This window comes from Drosophila yakuba, chromosome 3R (assembly GCF_016746365.2).
Source record: "Drosophila yakuba strain Tai18E2 chromosome 3R, Prin_Dyak_Tai18E2_2.1, whole genome shotgun sequence".
In the NCBI taxonomy this organism is placed as follows: Eukaryota; Metazoa; Arthropoda; class Insecta; order Diptera; family Drosophilidae; genus Drosophila; species Drosophila yakuba.
Genome location: NC_052530.2, coordinates 4,631,688 through 4,648,269, shown reverse-complemented (window position 1 = coordinate 4,648,269; position 16,582 = coordinate 4,631,688). Strand labels below are relative to the sequence as shown.

Genomic DNA, 16,582 nt, shown 5'->3' with positions numbered 1-16,582 from the left:
AAAATGTGTTCTTTTGGAAGACGACAATAAAAGGTTTTGATTTATTTTTTATTACAGTATGAATATGTTCTATATTTGTATAATTGAGCTGCTGCTGCTTACAAAGTAGTCTAGAAAAAATGAACATTTGATGTTATTAGTATTACAAGTGGCTAATGCTACCATTATGTATTTTGGGCCGAGAAGCCGCTGCTGCTGTTACCATTTGTATTATCCTGGTTTATAAGCCAAGATGCTGGGCTTGGGCGTTTCGAACGCCATCACTATGCGAGTAGAGTAAGATCCAGAGCAGGAACTGCCAGCCAGTTCGCGATTAGTCCATTAAAGCAGAAAAATTCATAATTGGGACGAGGCCAGGAACTTGGCTCGTTTTGGCTGAAAGTTAAAAGCGTGATATGCTTGAAGCAAGTTATTGAAACTTATTATTTATATTTAAGGTAGCTGCCAGAAGGACACTCACCTGGCGCCCCTCATTGTTACTGCTGCTGGTATGTCACCAGTCCCATGTCCTCCTTCACTTTCAACGGCAGAGGCAGAGGTCTCTGTGGCCAAGTACGTCGCTGGAGCAGCATTTCGGCCCTGGCCAACTGGCGCTGCAGTGCCTCAATGGTGGGATAAATGTGCTGCTCCACGAACTCCGTCACCGTGTACTCGTCGTACACCTCCCACAGCAGCTGCTGCGCCTCCCGCGCCATGGCCCGAAGCTCTTCGATGAGCATGGGCACCCTGCCAGTCAGTTCGCGCACCCGTAGCGGCGAACTGAAGTTGTGCCGCACATTGTAGTCGGAAAGCCAGGCGCTCTGGTCCCGGGTCTGCTGCAAATAGAGACCGATCTCTGCCAGCTTTTCGTACAGGCGCAGGGCATATTTGAAAACCAGGTGACCCGGGTAGTTGCAGACAGCAAAGAGCTGGCTGTGATGGGCATTCGGATGCAGTTCCAGCCACGGTCGACCCGATCGCCGACTGTCCGGCTGGAAGACGCACTGCAGCACACGCAAGAGCTCATTGTCCCGCGGATTGGTGCTGAAATATCCCTTTGAGACGGTAGACAGCGACGTCATCAAACTGGGAATGCCCACTGGTAGGAGTTCGCAGAGTACTGCGAAGTGGTCGTACCGCTGCCATCCGGTCAGGGCCAGACCTCTCAATCCTTTTGAGAAGCGTCCGCCTTCCTTGGCGATCACTGCCAGCCAGCGGATGTTGTTCTCAAGATGATGCTGCAGCGGCGGCACCAACAAGCTCTCGCCGAAGGCTCCCTTGAAAGCGGACGCCGTCCAGGCGCTGGGAAAGACCTTGGCATAGGTATCCCACAGCTGTGGCTGGATGTACCGGTATATGTCACTGGCATAAACCCACACCATCGGCTCCACGTAGCTGCCCACTTGCGAGTGCTGCAGCTCGCTGAGAGACATCGATCGCAACTGGTCGTCCCAGATTACCACTGCAAGCTGCGGCCACTGGCGGCGGATGAAGTGCGCAATGCTGACCACGTGCGAGAGAAAGAGCTCACTGCGCAGCCTCTGGCGGCAGGTGGTGCACTCGCCCATGCGCTGCACCTCGTCACAGCCAATGTGGATGTGGGTGAACCGGATAGGTGCCACGGGAACTGCGGAGGCGGGTGTCGCCTGACCCAAGCACTGCAAGTGCAGTTCAATCACTTGGGTGAGCATCTGCTCCAGTAGCGCCGTGCTCTGCGGCTGGCTGGGGCAGATCGACTGTGGACTCTCAGCCAGCTCTCGCAGCTGCTCGAAGCCAGACAGTTTCAGGACGTATTCCATGTGCCCGAAGGTTTGGACGAGGGGCATTACACTCAGCCCGTGGAGGGCAGCGCACTCCAGAAAGTCCTGCAGAAGAACAAGGCAGGTATATATTTCTATCTCTGCCTAAAGATTTCAAGACTCACCCGCAGTTCGTCCTCCTTGTAGGCATTGTGCGCTGCCAGCGGCTGGAGAACGCCGCTGTAGGGAAACATGTCCTCGTACTCTATGAGCAGACCAGTGGCTCCCAGAGCCCGCAGCACGGGAAGCAGTTGCTTGAGGAAGCTGAGCTTGGGCGGAGCACCCTTCAGATCCAGATGCACCAGACGCTCGGTGGGAGCTCTTGGACCATGGGGCCCGATGCCAGCCACCACCGGGACACCCATCCGCTGGAGCTCGTGCTCGTACTGAGTCTGTCGCTCCGCCGAACTGAGCATTCGCTCGTCCTCCGCATTGGCGTTCAGTTCCTCCATGCCGGCGTTTCTCTGGCGCTGCTGCTGCTCCAGAATCTTAAGGCGTTCCTGCTCGAACAGAAAACTCTCGGACATGGGCAGCGGGGCCTTCTTGGCTTGCGTGGGCCGCAGGAATCGCACGTTTCCCAGCCGCTGGACTGGCGACGGCGACTTCTCGACGGCGTTATCCTTGAGTCGCTCGGCTCTCAGCACCCGGTTGGCCTGCTCGATCAGCTTTTGGATGATGTGAACCTGCTGGTAGCCCGTGGACTGCTGCTGCTGCTGGCGCTCAGAACTGGAGAGGGCGGCGGAAGGCTGTGCTGCGGCTGTCGTATCGATTAGTATGGCCCATGTCCAGAGGCCGAGAAGCACCAGGCCAGACACGACGAGCAGGAAGGAAAGTTTCCGGCGCCAAATAAATATCCACAGATTTGAGTGCATCTGCAGTAGGGAAAAATATGGGAGAGTAAAGAAGCAATATAGCGATGCAATACCGGTTACATTTTATATGTGTTTTATATAATTTTTCATAAGATGATAAGTTTATTTGATAAAGGTATTTTCAAGCTAGAATGAAAATAGTATGGTTTCACACAACAGTATTTTCATCAGTGTAGCTGTGGCAAGACAGCCACTGCAATGCTGCAGAGTAAAAACTTGCATCACTTTTCATAAATATTTGAAGATCCAACAAGTAGCCCCCGGAGTTATGCTATATAAATCCGCCCACAACCGGCGCCCCTAGCCGCACGTTACTCATACGCTACCCGAAACGGGCTGAGCAGCTCATTGAGGTTGAGTTAAGGGCTGTTTCCATTGTTGTTCTTGGGTGTCTTGTGGGTCTTGGCTCCTGCCTTTGTGTTTGCCCAACTCCGGCGGCTGTGCACCATGGCAACGAATCCAAGAGACCTAGCAGTGGAAAAAACTACAATACTTTGTGCTTGTGATTGGCTCAAGTTGGACAAACTTTAAAATAAAGAACAAATGCTTCGTATTTTAGTTCTCTTTTTCTAGTTCGTAAGCACGATTTTATTAAGTTCTTAACAATAATAATGTGATATGTTTGCTTTAACCAAAGGTTCCTTTAAAACAATGAAATGGCATTATGTTGTTAGGCATCAATCATTCAACTTTACCCATAATCATATAGTTGGTAAATTATTATGATGATTATTTATTTATTATAATTATGAAAAATATTATGATGATTAGGCATCTCGCACAGGTGGGGATATGGCACAAATAGTTGTATAAAAGTGCTCCATGGATATGGGGCTGGTAAGGTGGCAGTATCCTATGATGGCAGCCAACGAAACTGGCACGGTTCGACAGGCGATAAATGCAAGTGCTCAAGTGGAAATGTGCAGTTGTCTCGCTGGCGGAAATTGAATTGAGTTTTCACTGGGTTACCACCAGTGGGCTGAAAGCGGAGCCGTTTAGGCCACTTCTTACTCGGTTCGCAGTTCGTGGTTGGCGGCTGGTGGTTCGGGCTTCGTGGATGTCAGTAAAGACAAACGCGGAATAGTTTCAACTCTTTGTGGACACTTGTTAGTCGGTTGAGTGAAGTTGCTTGGATGAATCAGGGGCGTGACCACCGAAAAGGTGATCTAATGAGAAGTTTTTCATCATTTCTAATAGCCCAAACAAATGTTGACATTGCTTGGAAATGCTTTAATGAAGTTTAGATGTACCGCTTTGAAATTAAATAGGCTTGCTTAAATGAAAGTGTTCCAAAATTCGGTGCTGCCTTGGTAAATATATTATATAATAGTATATATTAAAGCATAAGCAATATTATAGAGATTCGTTTTAAATCCATATTTACCTTAAAACTTGAGATTTCATCTTGTTTATTTCAAAGGTAATGTACTCGTGCTCAATCAACACCAAGTCATCCCGAACTTTATTGTAATTTTTTAGAACTCCTTCCACATTTTTCACCCCCAACTGCAACGCAGCACTCACAACCGGCCTGGAATTAGTGTTTAAAGCACCTAATCCTCATCAATTTTGCATTCGGTAAAAGCCAATCAAATTCCGATTGCTAACCCATTTGGCTTAGTCCACACTTGCAATACTTCGTCCTCGATTTCTCCTGACTTTCAATCGCCAGTTGTTGCCGAATTTGTACACACGAAAACATTTTCCCTGGGGCATACAAAACGATGGGAGGTGTCGAATGGGGAGGCCTAGAAATCGTGTGGGTTTCTCCTTGGCAGCTCTGCACTTTCCCAACCACAACTACTTTGAATGGATGCTCTCGTTTTTCAGACGCTTTGTTGGCCGATGTTCTTGCCAAGGATGCAAAAATAGAGAAACCAGCTATGCAAACAGTGGCGCCCCAGAAAGGGGTATGATGTGTGTGTGAGTTTGTGTTGTGATGTGAGGCAGAAAAATAACCCTTTTCCTCAGTTTCCGCATTTTATTTCATGTCAATTGCTACACTCTGCATAAATACCCAAATTTTAATTTTATTCAATTTTACTAAGATTTATACAACCCCCTTTTCTCAAACATCGCTTTAGTTTAAATCACAAATTGATTTTCTGGAGGTCTTGCACAAGCCTATTGCCTGCATTTGTAAGGAAATAACAAAGTGCATTTAAATTATCATTTCACCTTTAAATCTAAATACTACGTATTATAGAGATCTTTCTCGCAGTGCAAACAATTCACCTTCCCTGTTAGTTACCAACAGATCCTGCCAAGAAACGGTTTCAACAGGACAATGGAACGCTGCTAATTGCCTTTGGTTCGTCAGACAGAACTGAAAATAGTTTGGGGCGACTGTTTTCCAAATTAAATGTAATTGCACCGCAAAATCGACAGGCCAATTTGCAGTCGGGCAATTCACGGCGTCCCTGGCCATTTCCTGGGTGGCTGTCACCTCCACCTCCTCATACACCTCCTCATCTAGCTTCACATCCACCGCGTCCAAAACTTCAATTGAAAAATGTAGTCCGTGGTATCTTTGCTGTTTTTTGTAGCTAGTAATACGGCTAGGGATAATGCATTCCCTTTTATGTAAGTAGTAAAATTACACCAATTTAATCTTTAATCCTGCAAATCCACTACAGCATTGCACTTAAGTTAAGGCGGTGCTGCTTCTGCTCCGACTTCCCATTTAGGGGCTCCCGCATCGCTTATATTGCATTCCCCGCATTGCATTTTGAGCAGAAAATTTGCCTGCCACTGCAACATAAGTGGTGGGGAAGGGGGAGCGGGACGAAGGGGAGAGCCAGGCCAAAGCTGCGTTAACGTGGCTTTAAGGATACAGTTGCCGGCCAGGCCATAGCTCATTTCTCTGGCCCCTGTAAAGAAATTTACACAGCAAAAAAATACTTCGAACAGGCATATATAATTTTAAGTAAATAACTAAAAGCATTTTAGGTGCCTCTTTTTATTCCGTAAATAACAGACAAGCGTTCGAGAAGGTATATGGATAAGAATTAATTGAAGGTCAAGTCTACCTTATGCGACTTAAAGTATATACAAGTATTTACAAATTTAAGTAATTACTTTTTAAGAAATTATTATTTATTTCCCTGCGCTTTTCCCGGTCGACATGCAAGTTGAAAAGCAGCTGGTTCTGTAAGTAGTAGGGATTTTCCTTGGGTCCGAGTTCCGGAAAGTACCCTGATTCTATAGATCCCTTGGTATCGTCGTCCTCCAAACGCGGAATGCTGCAGCTGCTCCTACTGTCTTTATTCAGATGCATGTCCTTGGAACGCTTCGGCGAAGGACCGAAATCGGTGGATGAATCGTCATCAGTTCTGCGTTTCAATCGATTCAAAAGTTGAGGCATTTCGCTAATTTTTGGGCGTCCAGTTGACTTGGTTTGCAGAGGGATTTGGAAACAAAACTTTTATTTTGATCGTCTTTACTTCTTTTTAAATAATTGGCCCATTTCCATCCCATTTCTACGATTGTCAGTTTAACGAGAAGCTTCCTATGTTTTTGTGTGAAGTTCCCACAACATATGATCATTTGTTTTAGGTACCTTAAGTAGTGATAGCACCCTTTCTCTCAGTGCAAAGCGTGCTGAAAGGAGGTTGGCGCTGAGTTGAGCACTTGGGCGAGCAAAATATTGTGCTAGTTTCCGCATTACCTTATCGGTCCGAGGGCCATAATCGGCAATTAGGCCATTTAACGCCTTATTAACGTCCATTAATGGACTAATGGACGATGATTCGTGGTCCAGTCAGCCAAGCGGGAGAGCATCCATCTCTCCTTCATTTGATTGCCTCCTCGGCCAGACCTAAGATGCCTCGATGGGCACTCCAACAAGATTCGCCAGCTGCAGAGGGCTGCACTCTTTACTGGGAGGGAATAAATCGAAGTGGATTGGTGATGGCCAGGATGAACAGGATGCATGCCGGTGCAGGCCCTTGAATTAGAAATGCTTAAAAGGATTTTGGGGGATTTTCCAGTCGAAATGTATTAGGGAAATCAAGAGAAATAGCTAGGCCACGGCTCCCAACAAAGTCTCTATTCGGAAACCAGCAGAAATGCAATGCCATAAAACACTTTAATGCCGCCATAAGCCCTGCTATTTTGTTGCCAACAGATTGGCAAGAAAATTGGCAATCAAATGTATGCAAATATATCATCTCCCCACGCCACCTCCTCAGTGGAATTCATAATTGGCAAGGCAAACAAACTGTAAATGAAAATGGGAGCAAACAAAAATGGGAAGCGAAACTTGTCGCTGTAATGTAAATATCCTGATGAACTGTGCATTTCCCCAGTTTTTCCTCACTCATTTTCCCAGCGCCCATTAACTCAACTAACAAACTAGCTGTGCTGAAACGAAACGAAACTTTCGCAGAGCTTCGAAAATTGTCTGCATTCCAGGCCAGGTCCAGGTCCAGTCTTAATAAAAACGTTGTTACCTACTTCATAAGTAGATTATAACTGCGAAAGTTTACAGTGAAAAAGCCAGCTCCGTGGCGGAAAATCGAGGAGGGAATATTGGAGGTGGAATTAGAACAGAGCGTTCGTGCAACACTCAGTTTGTCCGCTCAAAAGCGCTTAGCAGCAAAAAGCAAAAGCAGAAGCAAAAAGCAGTTGCAAAAAGCAAAACTGTCACAGCAACAGCTGCTGCGCGAGTAAAAACTGAATCCATAAAAAAGTGTCGGATTTGAATGGCTCGACTGGGCGACACCATGAAAGTCCTGAAAAGACCTCCAGATAAACTTGACACATGTGAGACTAGAAAATTAACTGCCTTAGCACATGATCATATGCGTTACAATTTTAAAACTTTATAATTTTATATAGTTACACATACTTGTGAAATTTTTGTTATTGCCATGCTTTGCTGCAGCCCAACACACCCGACGTCCAATCGGTGTAAAGAAATCACGGCAAGGACACGTAGCTAGTGTCCCGCCTCAAAAAGGGACCCTCAACGACGCCGTGTTTATAATTTGAAATGATTTTGTACTGCATTTTACTGCCAACGAAACGGGTGACAGAGCAAAGATAGCGCACATGAAAAGGGGAAATTGAATGGGGAAACGTGATTGGGCATTTCGCTACCCAGCTAGCCAGCTGGCTATCCATTTTTCTAGATAGTCCTGCGAGACATAGAAAACATGACCACACAACAAGATAAAGAATAGATACAGTTGTGGTCAGATATTGTTTATCGGGTTGGTTGTGCTCGATGCTTCTCAACGGACAATGTCCTTGGAACTCAGAAATCAATCAGAACTCACACAGCACATCCTGCATCCTGCATCCCACATCCTACATCCTACATCCTACATCCTACATCCTGCATCCTGCAAAGCCTCTGGCAGCCAGTCAGACACATATGCTCATCGATTTCAATTGCATTACGGGTTTTACTGTGATTTATGAGTTTCTCTGGTGACAAATAAATTGGAATGCAAGCGGAGAAATGCCAATGCAAAATTAACTTGTTTCTTGATTAATTTTCCACTTCCGCACTACCACTACCACAATGTGGGCACAAAAAGTTAGATTTCTGACTGTAATAGAGTTATTTTCAAAATATGAAGGCAAGATGTTTAAAAACTTTGCACAAACAGGTTATTAAAAAAAATGACATTAATTAAAGGATTACCAAAACTGTGTCACACACTGTGCCTAATGGCCGTTTTATTTATGCATATTTTATGTGCACTTGCAGGAGTCAAAGCTGAATGTATTTAAACTGAAATTTTAACTCCTTTAATGACTAAGCTATAGTCGACCAGAAATGGCTTAAATTTAATGGTACTGTTTTCGCCATTTTTGGATTTGGCGCATGAAATCGTTGCTAATTCCTGGCTTTTCCATGGTATATATGGTACTATGCGAGCACAACGCTGCGTATGCGTGATATTTATTTAGCGATAAGAATGCAGTCGCCTGGCCCTGCAAACATTTTGCATCATTAATTCCAAATGTCAGCGGAATGCAAATGCAAATGCAAGTCTATTTGTTTGCACTCGTTGAGTGGATGTGTTTTTGTGTTCATTTTGCAGTTTACAATGCTGCATTTGCACTCGTAGAAGGGTGAAAGCCAACTCCAAAGTCGCCTTTTAATTTTCCCGTAAGAGCCATTAAATTCTCCTATTCAGCAGGCAGTAAAATGCAGACCAGCCTGAGCCCTGCCTCCTTCTGGTAACCGCCCCTCAAGTGCATCGCCTGCTGTGTGCTGACTTGTCGACTGATGACAGCAAATGACGAGCGACGACAACAAAATGTTTACTAATGCAGGCCCAAAGCACTAGCATTTCCAGTGGGCGGAGATCTGGATAGTTGAAGAGTTGGAGGTTGGAGTCTGGTGGGTCTTGGATGAGCATATGGAAAGGCCCTCCTAACAAGGCAGATGCTGTGACATCGCTGAAGGAATGCACCCAGGAGGCTCCTCCAGCCACTCGAACGAGTGGCACCGAGCGCTGATTGATGTTTATGAAATATTAAGCAACTGCACACGAAGAGCAGCTCAGCTCAGCTCAGATCCATCTGCTTTCAATTCCCGGCGACGACGAGTTGATGGATGCGAAATGGAATGGCTGGGAACTGCAATTTGAGCACAGATTGCCGCAGCACCAGATTAGAAGGCTTAAGCCCTGGGAAGAACATAAGTGTAACTGATTCAATTTCATGACGAGCTCAAGCTGAGAGCCCTTGGATCCATCTTAAATATGAAATCTTTATACCCGTTACTCGGGTATACTAATTCTTTGAAGACTATCTGATACCCGTTACTCAGCTAGTGAAAGTGCGAAGGAGAGTCTTCAACACTGACAGTTTTTGGCGGTTTGTGGGCGTTAGAGTGGGCGTGGCAAAAAGATTTTTGGCAAATCGATAAAAATTTACTAGACTAATACAACAATAAAAAAATATCAAAACATTTTTCAAAAGTGTGGGCGTGGCAGTTTTGAGCGGTTTGTGGGTGTTAAAGTGGGCGTGGCAACATGAATCGAGTCTGCATGCTGATTCTTTCTAGCTTTTGTAGTTCCTGAGATCTTGACGTTCATACGGACGGACAAACAGACGGACACACGGACATGGCCAGATCGACTCCACAAAGTCGCATAAAGACCGAGTTTTAAGTTTGCCTTTTTCCACGCCCACACAATGAAAACTTTGCTGCATATTCCGCATGCATGGTATTTTGGGCTGACTTCTAGCCAAAGGGCAACCAGGACATGTCAAACACTTCGTTCCAACTTTTGGCTCTCTGCTTAGATGGCTTTGGGCATTAGCTAAGATCAACAGAGTGAGTCAAACTGGTTGGACAGGTTTGAGGCGATTGAATTTGGCAAGAGTGGCCTGGATTTAATGAGACAAGTTCTGGATGTACGAGTGTGTCCACAACGGCATCCTGTAATCTATCTTGCAGTGCAGCAGAGCACACAAGCCAACGCTTAGCCAATTAATCAAAGTCAGCCCCTGGTGCAGTGTGGGGCAACACGGCGTATGCGCAACTCCGGTTGAGCTGTCACCCGCACACTTCTACTGCCACTCAAGACACTTCCCCTCGCCGCCACCTAAAATGTCTTAAAAATTAATTAAGCCAAGATGGGAATGGCAGGGAGAGGAGAGCAAACGAAAGGAGATTAGCTGACGGAAGTGGGCCAAAGCCAAAGCAAAAGCCCAAGCCAAAGCCAAAGTCAAATGTAACTCCTGCTAAGCCAGAAACCTATTTAAGTTTAGACAAACAATGCGGATGGCACTGGGTTTCCATATTTTGCAACAGCATTTTCCTGCCTTTAGCCACATTCGCATAATTTCCAGTGACTGCGTGCAGCAATTAAAATATTTTCACTAATTTCATTCGGCAAAGCGAGCATTACCATGGAAATTATAACAATTCAAATGTTGTAAGTGCAACAGCAAATACCCAACCATTCTCGCACCCAACTTTGCATAAACACACCACCCTTTTGCGATTTGCATGCCGTATATTCAAATGGGAATGCAAAGTGTGAGCATCAAAAACGGCAACAAATAAACGTTGGATTTATTTCGACACTACGAAGCTCCAACACGCTGCACTTTGATTTTAATTTGCATCAAAACAAACATTGGAAGTGCTTTGGGCGATTTAGTTTTAAATGGTGTACATGGAAATGGAGTCCTAATGGTCAATTAGGGCAGCACTTTCTCTATTGTGCAGTGCTTAATTAAATTTTGCCCTTAAAACCATATCTGAAGTATCTTCAGTTTAATGTATTTAATACAAATTTCATTGAAAAATGAACTTTAATTGTATAGCTAGAAAACCGTCATGTTTATATATGTGTATCTCATGGTAGGAAAAAGTAAGAACAATACGCAATCATACTTTCGCCCCCTGACTATTTTCCAGATGATTTCTATTCCTTAGGTGAGCACCGCTTTAGATTGAGCTCGTTGGCTACCAAACCAAATAACGAAGTTCTAATGCCCACGACAAAGTTGCAGCTATGTCAATTGGAGCAGGGCTGCTCCGTTTGGGGGGCACGAATAGGAAACTTTTGTCTGCGGTCTGCACGACTCCTGCCAACTGGTGCCAGTTCCGCTGGTGGCCATGCTCATGCCCTGCATCCCAATCCCTGAACCAATTTTACACCCATTCCACTTTGCATGCGAGAGAAGAATGCGGCGCACTTTGCATGCCTTCCAAATGAGATTCCGCTGCTAGCTTAATGCTATTGTTGCATGTTGCACGTCGAGGACCCTTATCCACCGTATCCTCCGTATTCTGCGCATCCTGTAGCACGTCTCGGTTGTTTACACTCGCAATGTTTTCGTTTTGCTTGTCACCGTCACCGTCTACCTGCAGTTGCCGCCGCCGCCGCCGACGCCCTGCTGATCCACTCTGCATTTAACTCCTCCCGCAGGATATGTCCTGACTTCAATACGCACTCATGCAAATATAATCGGGGCACACGCACGGCGCTCTCCATGTGGCTCCTTTCCCTTCGCCCTGCTATCCATATCCCCTGCTATCCGCAGGACATGTCCCCATGCGATGTCATCGGCAGAGCTCTAAATAACTTTTAAGTGAAGCACAGGATGCATGCATGACCGCCAAACAACTGGCCACAGTGAGCCAACAAATAGTGGGCACACTGGGAATGCTAAATTCAAGTATTTACCGGGACTTGGATGCTCGCCAGGATACGGAAATATATGAGTTCTTCAGGTCTTTGTATAATACCTTGGGGATTATTATATCGGTTTTCTATTTGCGTACTGAGTGTTTAAGGGGATTTACTTTCGAAATGAATAGCTATTTTATTGAATTGAAATATTTATATTAATGCTGAGTATACCTACAAATTTATAAACGAATCCTGAGCTGAGCTGTTCGAGAAATTCGGGTTGTTGCACCTTCATTACCGGAATACGATATATTTCGGAAAGCCCTTCCGTTCGTGTAATCCTCTTGGAGCGCCAAATTTACCCATTCCCTTGTCCGCAGGTTGCGTTTCACGCATGGATGCTCCCAGCTTCTCTGCACCGTTTCTCCCGAATTTCTTTTAGATTTCACTCTGGCTTTTTTGGGACTCGAACTCGACGCATCTGGACGTCCTGGACAACCTGGACAGCAGGTCTCGTGGGATGGGTTTCATTGTTTTAAACTATGCACACTCTGCAGGGAGATGTATGCGTGTTGGAACTTTTTCGTTTTCCCTCGCCCTGCTCATGCGTTTATAAAAATTGTTAAGATATACCGGGACTGCCCCTTTTTTCAATTTTCCATTTACCATCTACCATTTACACACACACCTTTGGACTCGCTCGCGGTGGCCGAAGTGTGAATTTGTGAATAAATAAGTTGTGTGTGAGCGCGCCAAAGTTCCCCAGTTTGCGGTGGCTTATAAAATATTTAAAAGTAATTTTGGCGCGGTTATCAAAATAACGTTAATTAACTGTGTCTGCGGTGCTTTAATTAGGCCATATGAAGAATATGCAGTTGTTAATCATCCCCCCGATGATCCCCCCGATGATAAACAGAGATAGCCCAGGTATTTGTGCACAGAGAACTGCAAGAGTGGCATTTTTTGCAACCCTGATCACACTCAACAAATTTGAGTGCGGGTGCCACTCACACCGTTCTTCGCGGGTACATACAAACACCCGCTCAAAATATTCGGGTGTCTGCAAACACCCTGGTGCCTGCGCACCCGAATCAGTGCGGCACCCTACGTCGCGGGTACCGATCACACTCGCCACTCATAACGAAGGGTAGAGAAGGCAAACATGCAGAAAAAGGAAAGTGCCTTTTTCTCGGAAACACCCGGGTGTCGGGGAACTCGACTATAGCGTTCTCTCTTGTTTATATCTTATATTATTTGCTTTGTTAAAATTTTTAATATTTAATTCCCATATTTAATTTTGTATGTATAATTTTTCTTTTTAAAATGATAAAAAAAAAAAAAATGGAAATAGAATTGTGTTAATTAAGTATAAATTCTATTTAATAATATATATAATATATTATTTAATAATACATAAGTTTGTTTTTTGTTAAGACATTAGATACATCAAAACGCAAAAACATGTGCACGACCTTTTCCTTGGGTGTTTCCATTCACCCCTAATATTTTGGACCGTGTCTAGCTTCCACCCATACAATTTTTATGCATACAGAAAAGTACCTGCGGCTGATTGTTGCTTGCGCGTCACCCACCCTAATCTTCTTTGCACTGCAGACACCCGGGTGTTTTTGTGCAAGTACAGAAAATCACTCTGGTGGCAAAACACCCGTGTGTTTGTCATTGCTAAAAATAGGGTGTCTCCAAACACCCGGGTGCGGAGACTTAGGGTGCCGGTGTACCTCCAATTTTATTAATTGGAATTAAACAAGTTTACTGCTACCTATGTGGCAGCTTTACCAGGTTTTACATAAATTTCTACAGCATAGGCATAGGCAATATATACATTACTTTACAAATTAAGCTAAAAAAAAAAAAAAAAAAATATTTATAATAATCTCGATGGGAGATCATGTGGGTGGAATCTTTTCAGCCTTCTTTTTCGCAGGGGATGGATAAGCCTTCTCGCCAGGGTGTTGGGGTGGGAACCGAGTCGCCGCATGTATCTTTCCGCATGGGTCCTCAGTACATCGCCTATCTTTGGAATATTAAGATCCCTTTCGATGTCTCTGGTTCTCATGTACCAGGGGGAGTTACATAGTGATCTAACGACCTTACAAGTTCTCAGATGCACAAGCACTTAAGAATACGGCTAAAAGAAAATAAATGTAGCCTACTTTCAAGGGCCAACATCAGCTTCCTTTACGAAAGATGTATAAAGAAGGTAATCGAAATGCACAGTAGTGTGGACTTATAAATGCTACGTATACTCTCGATAAAAGGCTTGCAGAACAAGGTATTCTGGTCCTTTGGGAATATTAAAGTAATCCCCATGTCGGTCACCACCACACAGGGTATTAATACTTTACTGCTGCTTTCGAGGAGCTCTTGGAGGGCGGAGATTGTAATGCAGCCGTTGGCCCTTTGCCGCTTTTCAAGGCAATTGAATTACAAGTGCAGCAACCTGAAAATACTGCCAGCACTTGGGCTGCAAGACGACAAAGGCGGAAAGAGCCGCAAGGAGGCACGAGGATAAGGCAAGGCGGAATCGGAAACGGATACGCCTGCCACCGGAGTGGGGGGCTTCATAAATCCTGACTGGCAACGACCACAGCACCCGACAATCCGCATCCCCCGTCCTCCATGCTCCGACTTGGCCCGATCCCCTGAAATATGCTTGCGCCAGTGCGATGCCAAAATCCGGCTGCAGCTGCTCCACCAAGCGATACAAGGCGGCACGAGTGAAGGTCCAACGGAAAGAGGGTACTTATCCTATACACAAATTATTCACTCTCATCCGCTTAATCCGCAAAAAATACTATAGTCGGACTCCTCAAAATGGATATTCCTGGCAGTCCCACTTAATTGACTAATAATAAAGGGGATTGGGGAACGAGTGTAACCTTGGTTGAATTTTAGAAAAGAATTAATGCTGGGCACTGTAAGCACCCAGAAAAAATTTTTAAAAAGTTATATATTTCTAATCCTTATCTGTTTAAACAAACTAAAAACGGGCAAATTTAAAGGTGCTGACTAAAGAAGTCCTACTGTAGGTGACAGACAAAAAAGGACTCTCATCATCATCAGTTTGCCATTCCATTCTCCTGTTCCTTTCCTGTTACCGTCCTCTGCTGCAATTGTTCCAGGATTCGTGTGTGTGTGTCTGTGTGCGTTAATCAATGTGCAGAAAGCATTAAATTGTCAAGCAATTAGTTGGGGGAGAATAAAAATACCAAGTTAATGCCATTAATTCAAGCTTGATTCAATTACGCAGAGTTATGAATCAGTTGGATTATCACACAGCACATTAAACGTAAATTAATACAGATTTGTGGTCCCAGCTGGGGAGCAACTTTTCCACTAATGGCGGCAGCTGCAGATGCTGCATGCTTGAGTCCTCGGGAGCAATGCAACTCAGTGTTTCCGGCTCGAAATGTTTCTAATTGAATGGCCCGCCGAACGGGTGTGTGTGTATGTGTGTGTGTGTGTACATGCATACATATGTATGTATGCACTTCGGGGGGATGGGGGCCAGAATTCTCCAACAGTGCACAAAACTATTGTTTGTATGCGAAAGTCAACAGGAGTTTGGGAGCCCATGCCACAAAACACACCGACATCAGCAAAAAATCTGATTTCGATTCCAATTTAGAGTGAACGGGAGAAAAATGCGACCCTTGGGAAATGTCGCCCTCGATTTTGACAGAATTAGAAATGCAAAAGGATTACCGGGCAACCGATTTGCCCAATAAAATCTGTCAAATAAAATGACAAAGTGAGGGGAATCGGTAGCTCCAAAAAGCGAGATTATTCATTTCGTAAACGATTGCCCTCTGAGGGGGCTTTCTACTAGGAAAAAAAAGAAAAGGGCGCAATCTAAATGTTCCATTTGAATGCCCAAACACTTGGCTCGACACTTTTGAGTGCCCATTGAAAACTGGCACTCTGAAGACCATACGCAAAGTAGACGAAGCTCTTATACTATGAGACATCAATGGTTTAAAGTGCGTTGAGGGACACCATTAAAATTCGGGCATCACGTACTCGTTGGGTAAACTAAAAAAAAAATAACTATGTTCCATTTGTTTTTTAGCCATTTTCGAACTTAACTGTTAAAGCCGTTTATCCCCTTTCCACTCGAGTGGAAAGTCAATCAACAGTGCATTTGCTCCAACGGCATGGCGTCGAAATCGCGCGAATTGCAGCACTTTGAAGAGCACAAAACCGCAGCGCACGTAGCGCAATCGCGAACAGTTGCAGTTGCACTAAACCTTCGCACTGTTTATGCCTCGGAAATATTGCTTCGCTTAGGGGTTTTTATTTGGCGGCAAGCGGAGGTTCTTGCGCACTGAATGCGTTTCAAACAAACACTGTTATTTTCCGAGCCCCAAACATAAACAAACGGGTGGCTGGTCACACTGTCAGTGTTAACTTAACAGCACTGCAGTTGCGGGCCAACAACAATATAAATGCATATACATGGAAATTACGCCGGCTTTTGTAAGTCCCCGCCCTGAAGTTTAGCTGAAGACTGCAATCTTACCAATCAACTTACCCATTGGCAAATGAGGTATTCTTAGACTCTTAATCATTTAGGCGTTCTATAGTAATATTGAAGAAATTTACTTTATCAGCGAACTTCTATGCACTTCCTTGGCGAATTGACTACGAAACATGGGCAACGCTGCCAGACAACCTTGGGCGAGCCTGGCAACGCAAAGCGAGCTTTTTTAAGCAGGATGGCAGCCTTGCATTAACTAATCGATTTTCTAGAATATTTAATAGAAATCAGCTTTTATAAACACATTCCCCTACTTCTTTGATATAA

General features: G+C 44.8%; 2 protein-coding genes across 4 annotated transcripts; both read right to left on the bottom strand.

Annotated features, from left to right (window-relative positions):
- Positions 1–11: 11 nt before the first annotated feature.
- On the bottom strand, positions 12–16,421 carry LOC6535520 (hexosaminidase D). Of its 3 annotated transcripts, none has more exons than XM_002096113.4 (4): positions 16,310–16,421; positions 1,904–2,650; positions 461–1,844; positions 12–398 (listed from the first exon to the last, which is right to left on the bottom strand). In XM_002096113.4, the coding sequence occupies exons 2-3, from the start codon at positions 2,648–2,650 to the stop codon at positions 477–479; spliced, it is 2,115 nt and encodes a 704-aa protein (XP_002096149.2). In that variant the 5' UTR covers positions 16,310–16,421; the 3' UTR covers positions 12–398; positions 461–476. The 3 variants fall into 3 exon arrangements, with proteins under 3 accessions (XP_002096149.2, XP_015047197.1, XP_039231677.1); XM_015191711.3 differs by having other exon boundaries at positions 12–375; XM_039375743.2 differs by lacking the exon at positions 16,310–16,421 and adding an exon at positions 15,865–16,107 and having other exon boundaries at positions 12–375.
- LOC26534876 lies at positions 5,594–16,407 on the bottom strand. Its single transcript, XM_015191714.3, has 3 exons — positions 16,310–16,407; positions 6,318–6,596; positions 5,594–6,250 (listed from the first exon to the last, which is right to left on the bottom strand). The coding sequence occupies exon 3, from the start codon at positions 6,012–6,014 to the stop codon at positions 5,709–5,711; it is 306 nt and encodes a 101-aa protein (XP_015047200.1). The 5' UTR covers positions 6,015–6,250; positions 6,318–6,596; positions 16,310–16,407; the 3' UTR covers positions 5,594–5,708.
- Positions 16,422–16,582: the final 161 nt, after the last annotated feature.